Source organism: Marmota monax, unplaced genomic scaffold, assembly GCF_021218885.2.
Source record: "Marmota monax isolate L192 unplaced genomic scaffold, Marmota_monax_Labrador192_F-V1.1 WCK01_AAM20220418_F8-fsc01351, whole genome shotgun sequence".
NCBI classification, from domain to species: Eukaryota; Metazoa; Chordata; class Mammalia; order Rodentia; family Sciuridae; genus Marmota; species Marmota monax.
Window position 1 is genome coordinate 62,341 of NW_026693612.1, and position 11,831 is coordinate 74,171.

General features: G+C 32.5%; 1 protein-coding gene across 1 annotated transcript in view; it reads right to left on the reverse strand.

The window, feature by feature from the left end:
* Positions 1-11,825, reverse strand: part of LOC124103153 (multiple PDZ domain protein-like) — a 74,141-nt gene extending 62,316 nt beyond the window's left edge. Inside the window, 2 exon segments of the mRNA XM_046459655.2 lie at positions 7,090-7,256; positions 9,839-11,825. Of these exon segments, the coding sequence (XP_046315611.2) occupies positions 7,090-7,256; positions 9,839-9,854 (183 nt within the window). The 5' untranslated portion in view covers positions 9,855-11,825.
* Positions 11,826-11,831: the final 6 nt, after the last annotated feature.

Genomic DNA, 11,831 nt, shown 5'->3' on the forward strand with positions numbered 1-11,831 from the left:
ATTGCCTCTCCATTCCACTATTATCTTTACCAGTTCATTTCCTTTACTTTTATAATCTAGCATAATTATAAATAAAATAAGGATGAAAGTTATGGTTTATATTGAAAATACTGATAAAATTTGGGAGAAAAACTTAAGAGAAATGGAAGATCTTAATGAATTTAATAAGACCTTTACTTTAAATCCATTTCTCTTTAAGCATTCCATTAACTGTTTCTGTTTGTTTTTGTTTTCATCTTATTTGTTTCTTCACAGAGAGAACAGATAATTCAGAAATGGTGTAAATTAAAAATTAAAAAGCACTGGCTTTAGGGTCAGACAGACATGAATTCTTCCCCTAAGTCTACCAGTGAATAATTGTGTGGTCCTGCTTAAGTTACATAACGTCTCTAAGCCTCAATTTCCTTGCTGGACAGCTGGGGATAAAAGCTACCTCATACTGATGGACTAGTTAAATGGAACAAAGTCCATAATACATAGGGTTTTTATTATTGTTGCTATAGCTTCAAATGTCAAACAATCTCAAATGTTCTTAAATTCTTGGATTAAAAAACTCATTTAGGTTCTACCCAGTAAACTGCATATTTTCTTCTCTCTTCTCCAAAGACCATTTAACTTTGTCACAAAAATACCATACAATTAGCACCATTTGTTGTTTCAGACACACATGCATACCCAGTAGCAAGATGGTGTTGCATTTTAATCCAGCACTATAGAAAAAACTTGAACAGTGTCTTCTTGCCCAGTAAAAAAACAAGAATTTTAGTCCATTCTATGGCTCTATATTTACAAACTTTTAGCTACAGGAACAAACATTTTAAAGCTGTTATTGTACCAAAAATAAAGTATTTGAAATTCCTACAGTAAATAAACTTTATTGTAAATCTAAAAACATAAGAATCACTCCTTCTTTCTTAACTTCTAGGTAATGTACATTATAGTATAGTCTCAAGAATATAGTACATATTTTCCTATTGGGCAACTGCAATGCTTTATCATAAAACTCTTTCAGAGGTAAGACAGACCTCTTTGCATTTTCACAAGCAACATCCACTGAAAGAATTATATTCCATTTTTCAATTATTTCTCTTAATAGGATCAAGGTATATTTTCTTTTTGTCCTCCCTCCTCTCATCAACACCAAGTCATAATTTAACCTAGACATTCTTGAGAGACAGTAGTCATTTCCCCTTTACTGATGGCAAGCCTACAGATGAATCATCTTCATGTAAGTTTCAAATTAGAAACTATAGAGAGGGAGCCATGTTTTTATCATTTATTAAGTAATAAAATAAAGCTAGGGTATACAAGCATTTCTGCTGTTTAAGACATGAATCACACTAAATAGCATCTTGCATATTACCAAAGTTAAAACAGCAACAAAATGTTCAGTTATCAAAATTTCTCATTTTTCCATCAATCTAAAAATATATAAGAAATTATCAGAGCTGCTCATGTTCTACTTAGAAGCCATATACCTCAACATTTTGATCATGAATTAGATTTATTCATCTTATAAATCTTTATCTACAGAATATCCTCTTCAGTTATGCTTCAGGACAGTGTATGTTCTTCTACTTAACAATCCCTGCATACCTCAGAAACTCAAAACTAACCCTTTGAATTACACAATTTTTGCCTATATCTTTATTTTTTGCTCCTGTTTTAAGACACAGAATCAGAAAAGATACACACAACACACACACACACACACACACACACACACACACACACCCCTCATTGTCCCCTCTGGCAGAAAAGTTATCACTAAATCAGAATGTCATGCTGTATTCTCAATATTAGTAAGATGAAAGAAGAATTCCTTAAAGAACAGGGGTTTTTTCTTTTCTTTTCTTTTTCTTTTTTTTTTTTTTGTATTGGAGACTGACCCCAGCAGCACACTACCACTGAGCTACAGACCCAATCCCAGCCCTTTTGATTGTTTTATTTTGAGACAGAGTCTCACTCAATGGCCCATGCTGTCTTTAAACTTGTAATCCTCTGGCCCCAGCCTCCTAAATCACTGGGATTATAGACACACACCAACATGCCCAGCCAATTTACATATTTGATAATTCTAATCAAACATGTTACTTATCAAAATGTTAAAATTCTTAACATAATTTTGTTAGGCTTATTACCATAGTGATAAGATGTAGGCAAATAAAACATAAAATGATTGCTAAAATATTATACTTAATAGAAGGAGTAAAAGATAAATGTGATAATTTTCCAGAAAGTTCGGTATGAAAGAATGAAAATAATGGCTAGGAATGTAGTTCTGTGGTAGAGTACTTGAATGCAAGGCCCTGGACTTAATCCTAGGGTACCATCAAGGAAATAATGACCACCACCCCCCAAAAAACCCTTACCTCAATAGGTCCTTCACAATCTGGCTCTATAGTTTCCATTCCTGCCAATATTCCACATATAATCTAATTGCTTTGATAATACATGTCTGTACATAGTTCTATACCAGGATTTCTCAACGAACACTTTATAAACCCATAATTCCTTGCAGTGGGAGGCTGTGCTGCTCACTGAAGGATGTTTAGCAGCATCGCTAACCTCTACCCATCATAATAATCCACATAATCCCACTGACTCCAGACATTGCCAAATACTTCTTGGTGAAGGAAAATATAAAAATCACACTCACTTGAAAACAACTGCTGCATACTCTTACAAACACTTTGCTCTCTACCTGAAATAATTTCCCTACATCTGCCGAAAATTCCTACTCCTTTTGCAAAATCTATCTTAAGTCAAAGTTCCTTCTCCTTCCATCACGCACCTGTTCCTTTTTCTATGTTCTGTTTTCCCCTCTAGATAGTGAGAACCTCCATCTTATTATTCATTAAGGTTTCATTGATTTTAAGTGTTCAACAAAGTGTCCATGTGATAACCCTCCCTCCTATTGTCAGGAGAAGATTAGGTTCACTCAACAAAGTCTCACAATGAACATATAATCCTTCAGTTGTTTTTTATTTGTCTTTGCTTCTGGGAAACTGAAATTAAATGATTTACTTGGTTTCAGCAACCCTAGGTCTTTGGTATATCTAGTTCTATGATATTATTATTTAGTTTATTTAGGTTTATCTTTGAATCATCCATTTCTTTGTTTCACATTCTTTTTTTGGAAAGTGAACAAGTAAAACTTAGAATTATACAGAAATAGAGTTAGTTGGGGTTGTGGCTCAAAGGTAGAGCGCTCGTGTGAGGCACTGGGTTTGATCCTCAGCACCACATAAAAATAAAATAAAGATATTGTGTCCACCTATAACTAAAAAATAAATATAAAAAATAAAGAAACATTTAAAAAAGAAATAAACAATGAAAATGTTACACCACGAAGACTACATTTCAAGAATAAAAAATGAGAAAAAAAATCTCACTAATCAACATTGAACAGTAATTCCAAAGTTGATTCTATACAACCCACCATGTGTTTAAGTTATTTTAGGAGACGTCATAAATTTCCAAAGAAAAAATCTGGCTTAATTTGCGTCTATATATATTATATGTCTAGATGAAAAGTATATAAGCCAGCACTGTATGGAAGGACAGCAAATGAGCTAGAATCCTTTAATTATTAAATAACAACAAAACAATCAAATGTCACAGGCCAAAAAGTCTAGAGATCAGAAACATGGAGAGATATCTTGAATATTCTGTGCCCTAAGGCTTATTTCTCATATAAGCAACTTTTGCAACCTGAGATATCCATATCTTTTCTCCTGTCTTAGAACTGGTCTCCACTGCCATCTTTTTAAAAATAATTCTGGTAATGTTGATTTCTAGGTATTGATCCTAAATTTCTACTGAAAATAATAATTTTAATTCACAGTTTTCTGAAAAACTACTTAAAGTAAGAAGATTATTTTAGCGCCTATGATCAATTTATAAGACAAGGAAATTAACTAATCAGGAAAGCAGCATCACCTATACTGGACTGCAGAAACTTCATAGAATAAATATGCAAATCCAATATCCTCAAGGCTGACACATTTCTATTATTAAACTGCTAACGTGTTTATTTCCCCAAAATAGACGGATTTTTGTCATGAATACGCATTAAGCCCCATAGTTATTAGCTGTGATGACTAGGTGACAGTGAGGACACTACTTGAGAATTTGCATTTCACAGATCATTGACACACAGTCACAGTTCTCTTTTTTTCTCTTCATTTAAACAGAAATCGTGCAGCAGGAAATGAACTGGAGCTATTAGAGATTATTCAGGTTTAATAGCACACATCTTTTAGCTGGTGGATAGAACAATACACAATGTGGCAGAGTTAAACAGAGGCATCAATTATATTCTCAGACCTGTTAATATTTTTGACAATATTTAAATAGCACATCCCTTCAGGGCATGGCTTTTTTGCCCTCTCAGTTACACACCTGTCAAGTGTTTAATTTGCCAAAGGGAAATAGTTTGGTTTCTAAGGGTGGTCTTAATACTGAAGCAGCAAATTGGAAAAAATAAACATTATTGAATAGAAGTAATGAGAAGGATCTGAGGGAAAAAACTGTAGGCTTAATTCAACGTGGCATATCAGCATCTGTCATTAATGCAACAATATGATCATGTTCTCCAATATGCTGCATATACCTCAGGTTTTTCAATTATTTAACTCCCTTTGCTTCTCTAAAAGACAGGAGAATGGATGACAGAGGGGAAGAATTGAAGAGATCAAATTTTCCAGTGATGGTAAAAAAAATTAAAAAATTGAAACTGTAACTTGCACCTGTTGTGCATATAAAAATTATACATATGAAAATATAATTTACATATAAGGTAATAAGTAAAAACTAGGCAATGGTCAGATTTGGGTAGCCACTGATTGAAATGCATGAAACAAATTTTATTCCTTAGATATATTTAGTTATTAAATTATAAATATTAATAAATTAGTGATTGGTAAATCTGATGAAATTAGAATATTTTTATTTTTATTTTAATATACAAAAATTACATAGTTTCAAATTTTTATTTTAATCATATATAAAATACTGATAAGTAAACAGAATTTAATTAGTAAAAAAAATGGAGATTAAAATGAAAAGTCACAAAAATTGAGGAATTATGAAAATGAAACTCTTGACATTTAGGGATCAAATTCCTATCATTGAAAAGAAGATATAAGATAGGCTGCAAAGCCTAAAAGGGGGAAAGAAGCCCAGGGAGCCAAGAAAACTGAATTCTAGTTCTGGCTTTACCCTTAAAAACAAATCACTTAACCTCTCCAAGCTAGATACTTTCCGTGGTCCCTTTTATTGTTAGCTTTCTCTTCTACATAAAGAGTGACTAAGGACACAAAATCCACAGACATGTAAGACATGCCTTCAGAATTCACAATTTAGTCTTAAATATATTATTAATAAAATAGCAAAATCATAGCATATATTAGTCACAGAACTTGGGCCTCTATTATTATGCTCAATAGATTTCCAAGTAGTTTTCATGTGAACCATGTAGGACCCAAATAGTAATAGAGCCCATATCCTATTTTCATTTGAAAATATTAAATCAAGCTTAGCAAGTAGGTCCATTTGTCCCTTTCTTTCATCAGACACAGGAGGGACAAAGATTCTTTGCCATTCGTAAGGCTGGCTAGCAGGAAAATAATGATTTATCTCACTAGACTAGTGGTGTACTTGTTGATACTCTATTTATTTCAACTTCCTTCCCATTTTAATCACATTTCCATACAATACAATAAATAGAAGATATCTGTTCAACCTCTCTATACTCTGAAAAAACAGATGATTATTCCCATCATAATTACATTTACATTCAAGAGAGTGGTTTCTCCATAAGTTTACCAATTTGTTCTGAAAGTTAGTATTGAAAATTAGTATCTCCATAACTTACAAAGGGGATAAACACACTACAAATAACAAAAACACCTTTTAAAATTCATGATCATGACTTTTAAAATCATTACATAGAAATTATGACATATGTCTGAAGATTATTCTTGATTTATTTTAGAGGGGCTACAAATATACAAACGTAGATTAAGAAGTTAACACGACATTAAACAAATTCCTTTTCTAATACTATTGTTTTACCTTTTGCATTTAGCACACTTTTGAGTGTTGTTTATTGTTTTCTGATATTTTTATCGTACTGGGAATTGAACCCACAGTCCTACCACTGAGCTACACCTCTAGCACTATTTGGGAATTTTTTATTGGAGCTGTTCTTTCACTGTATTATGAAACTAGTTTTCAAGATTCTTTTTTAATCTTTTAAGGCAGAATATTTGCTAGCAAGTCATCCATAACCATTAAATTAATTCTAAAAACATGAGAATGAGAACTTGAAGGCATAATTAACTTCAAACCTTGTGAGGATATGAACTGTTTTAAAAATATATTTTAAAAACTTGAGAGACAGTGATTAAACTAAGTAAGTTCAAAGAACATCTAACTTTAGTTTTCACTCTGTCACTATGATATGTTTCAATTTTAGTATAAATGCTCCAACTTTTAATGCTCATAATTTTTACAGGAGAAACACAGTGTTACATTTAGAAGTTCTACCATCTGATGCTGTCATAGAAGCAATTGCTACTTACACTCTTTTAAGAAGTGAGAATTGCAATTCCTCTAACTGATGACAATGTAATTATTCCTTTTAATGTCAAAATAGAGGTGATTTCCCTTCCTTACACACATGATTACACATGCAAATCTAGGCTTATCTGAAATCTTACAAGCGTACTCAAATCTGAATCTGAATGAGTAAGATCACATGAACAATGAGCCCTAGTGATGATGGAAACCTAGTCTACAACCATCTACCCCAAACATACTTTTATCATCCCCTTTTCCTGTAGAAACTCATTCTTCAGCATCCACACAGCTTTCAACACAATGTCATATCATCTACAGTATACTGCAACAACCACTGTAAAAATAACTAGGAAGAAAAAGCCATGGTGAATTTGAATGTCTTGTTTGAAGGTTTAAATGACTTCATTAACTATTCATTAACACATTTTCCAATCAGCCTTCAGAAAAAAAACAATCCTTTCACAAGATCTATGCCATGCTGTGAACACCCCAATGATATCCTACCTTGTCTCTCAGCTGCTGTACAGAAGTCTGAAGGTTCAGAATCTGACTGAAGAGTGGGCTCTGCAGGACTGACTTTAGAAGGCTGAGTTTGTCTTCATTTGATACATCCCCACGTTCTCGTAGCTTGGCTTGCAAGCGCTCTGCTGCCTTCAGGGCCCAATTTTTATCTATTCCAAAGAGTAGCATTAGTAAATAACAGGACTCAAAACATGCATATCAAGCATATAAGGATCCCATGCCTCTTAAGTGCACAAAATTGTCTTTTTTGAGTAAAAGTTTTACAAAAGTACAAAATTTTAATAAAGTACAAAAGAACAAAAAGTACAAGACTGAGCACTTTTTAATACTTTGAATATTTTCTCTCAAAATTAAACAGCAAATTACACAGTATTTTTTTATATTTACATTTGCTTCAAACCAATGGAATTGGTTTGGAGATAAAACAGAAAGGGTGTAACATGTAACATGTAACATGTAACTGGAAATGTGCCCCACAAACCTTGAAGGCTCCTATATGAAAGTTTATTTGAAAGCAAGAAATTGGTTATATTGTGTGCTGAATACAACTAGTCACAGAAACCAATTCAGATGATGGCTATCTAAATTCCAATGTGAGCTGTTTCAACTATTTCATAAAAATCATGACTTTTTTTTTAATAAAAACCAAATGATCTGTGACCTCAAAAATGCAGATATCTGTCTTCTTTAAAAAGATATGAAAATGCTTATTTACAAATAAAAAATTAGCAACATAATTGGCTCACTAACAAGTGAAATATGGATAATGTTAATGATTAATCACAATATCCAAAATATAATAATTTCACATATTAAGAAGCAAAGTATTCTACAATTGAGAATTTACTTAAAAATACATCAGAATAACACAGAGTATTTCAAATAGGTTACTTTTTAATAGTTGAAATATCTTCCTCCCCAAATTAAATACCATATTTACATATGCTTCAAACTAATCCAATTCAAATAATTATTAAATTCTTTATAAATCAGGTACAAAGTTTTTTAAAAAGTAAATATTTAAGTATGTCCTAACAGTCCTTATATACTTACTTCTACCAGTAGTGAATTTCTACCACAAATAATAGCCAAAAACATATGTTTATAGTCATGCATACACACTTACTTATAATTTAAGCCAAATTTGTTTTTTATTTTTAATAGAGATTGTACTCAGATATATGTCCTAACACTTTCAGGATGATAAGAAGTACCTGTATTAAAATATATTTGAAATATCACAGTAACCAATTACTAGAGATACTTTACATATAATGGCAATCATTACTAGAAATACTTCATACAGCTCCAAATCTAGAATTACACAGAAATTGGGCAATTAAAATATGAATTAACAAAGATCATGATTTTACATAAACAAAAAAAATGAAATAAAATAACATTTACTCAAGCAGAAATTTTAAAGCAAATAATGATAAAGATGTACCCGAGAATTTTCATCTGGATCATCTCCCATGGTAACTTAGAATGTGAATATATTAATTCTCATGGCAATTGTTACAAGGTGTCCAACTCAGTAGTAATAGCTAAAAGAACAAAGCTGAGAAAGTAATGATTTACATAATTCTGTACTTCCCCTTTCCTTTCCTTTCCTTTCCACTTTTGTGTAGGCTATTTCTCTTTATGGTGTATTACTTCAGTATAAAATGAGTGATAGAGATGTACATCCATGCATTTTTATGATCAGCATAGTACCAGGAACAAAAGTCACATGATCATAAAAGAAGCTCCTGTTTCTTTTACTGCCATCGACTCTCCTCCTACCCTTAAAACATGAAGCTGTCTAAGCATCAACCGTAATCATCAAGGTGCCAGAGTAAAATCTAGATACCTTCAAAAAGTTATAATAGATAAGCTACCTGGAATACGTACAGGACTGCTATATCTGATGATGGCAGATATGTACCACACCTGATATACTTGTAAACAGATGTATAAACTAGTTTCTCTAGAAGGGATTAACACATAAACATGGAAAATCTAGCTATTTCAACCTAAATTATCTCATGAGGAAATTAAATTGCCTTCAATGAAGTTACCAGCTAAAGAGATTGTTACTGTTCTCTTTGTCAAGTAAAAGCAAGAGCTCAACCAGGTATGGCACATGCCTGTTATACCAGCTACTTAGCATGCTGAGGCAGGAGGGGTCACAAGTTTGCCACCACAATGAGCAACTTAACAAGACTCTGTCTCAAAATAATTTTATTTTAAAAAAGGGATGAGAGTACAGATCAGTGGTAGAGTGCTGGGTTCAATCCCCAGTAAAATACACACGTGCACACACGCGCGCATGCACACACACACACACACCCAAGAGCTCAGAGGCAATTCAGCCACAAATACAAGAATAATGGTCATATTTCAATATTAAAATACTAATAAATTTTCTCCTGTAATCCAGAAACAAATATTAACTACAACTGGGTTCATGAATTAGAATTAGGTATACACTAAGCTTTATTAAAACCCATAAATGGTAGAATGTCATATTTATTCTTCATGTACAAGTTATGTGTGTTTTGTAACACTTCACATGAGACTGATCAAATACAGAAAAGTATTATCCTGGCACAATGTTAGTGGATAACAACCTTTTAAATCTAAGTTACCACAGATAGAATCTGCTATATAGAACATATCATACTCAAAGATCCCAAAGGAGGGAGTTTCAACTTTTAAAAATGCAGAAAAAAAAAAGAATAAGTCTTACCTATGGTTTCCAACATTTCTTTCAAAGTTCTTCTCTAAAATGATTTCAAACAGCAACTAAAATGGAACTGAGGGAAAAAGGACATAAAATGAAAGGGTTATGTTTTCTCAGAACTGTAATTTTCTTCTAAAACTAAATACTCTAAATAGCACTTGATACCATTGTAATTCCTCTGACCATTAACTTTTGTTGATATAACTTCACGTAGTTCCCATTACAGGCAAAAAAAAAAAAAAAGTCAGCACTCTAGAACTTACTCAAAATGATATGCGCATACCCATGTTAACTGCAATAATAAGTAGAAAAGCTTAAATTCTGTTTTAAATAACATGGTACAAGTTTCTAAAATATTTCCTGAAGAGCTTCTCAGCACAGACCACTGTAATCTTGGATTAATTTACAGATCCTTAACCACAGAATAAGGAGATTACTTGAATCTGCATATGAAATTCTCTAGGCAAAAATGATAAATGAATTTGTGATCTTACCCTCAAATGCTCACAGCCTTAACTGGGAAGATAATATACATACCAATTAGACAAGAACTGTGACACCAAAGCAGTATAGGTAATACTATACTGCTCTAATACATTAAACCATGGATTAAAAACTGAATAAAAGAGAGTGCCCTCTTAAATTTTTCAAAGGTTTTTAAACTATCCTTCTAACTATAATGTTCTCCTCTTTCCACTTAAAAATACCTTCTCAATTCCTTCTTTATCTTCACATAGATTTTATCTTTCTCTGGAAACACTTAATTTAACACTTTGAAGTCCTGGGTACAGATATGCACAGCCAACATCCACATCACTAACCATAATCAGCCTCTGCTATACAATTCTGCACAACTGTCTCCAGAGGTACAACCACCCTTTGCTTTGCAGAAAATCCTGAGTTAACCAGGTGTCAGTCTTCTCAGAGAAGGAATCTATCACCACATATCCTCATTCTTCAACTGGAAGGTGAGACAGGCCACTTTTCTGAGAAAGACCAAGTTGCCCTCTATTACCTCTTCAAGAGGAAAGGATTCTTGGCAAAAAGTAGATATATGTAGATGAGCAGATGCATAGAACATCAATGCCTACAATTTGCTCTGTATAATAACAGAAAATACTACTTGCTAACTTCCTTATCCCAATATAGAACAGTAGTCTGAAAACACCAACTCCATTCCAAATAGTCAAACAGCTCAACTAGTGGCACTTATTTTAAAACTGCCCTAGTATCAAGGAGAGGGCACTGGCTCTGACCTAGAATTAAAACTTAAATAACAGTGTAGCTTTTAGCAAGTAGCCTAACATCTCAACCTTGGTTTTATAGAATATAAACTTATTCATTGAGTATCTTGTGATAAATGAGATAAATAATGTATGCTAATTTCCAGCTTACAAAAAACTCATAATTATAAAATATACATTCAGGATTAATGTTGAGTCCATATAGGTTAGCATTCCCATGCATGACAGTATATATTCATGAGGCACTATACAGAGAACTTAAAGATAAATTTGTGATATTTTTAATTCTTATTTATAAGGAAACTACAATACTCTTTCAAAAAATATCATAATAGCAAGTACCCTCTGAAAAAAATTAACTTCTGAAAAATTAAACCTAAAAGTCAGGAGACCCCAAGTCTACCAACATGTATCTAATTAAATAGACAGAGAAACCATGAAAGCAATGAAGAAGCATGAATAAGTTTATCCTTGTTAAGTTGCATATTTTTTCTGACTCTAGATCTATTTACAAATAAATCTTATTAATAAATTTTAGAAGGAAAATAATTATATATATTAATGTTTGGTATGCACAATAAAACTTAGCTCTATCCACTTTACCTTATGAAAAAATTAACTCAGAAAACAGGCACTATTCATGACGTGGGGGAAAGGTAGCCTATGAATATAGCCACGGATTTATGAAGAGTCTGCAGAGAAAGTTGGGCAGGAAGTTCCCAACAGAGAAAAACATGGCCATTTTGGACCCCAGA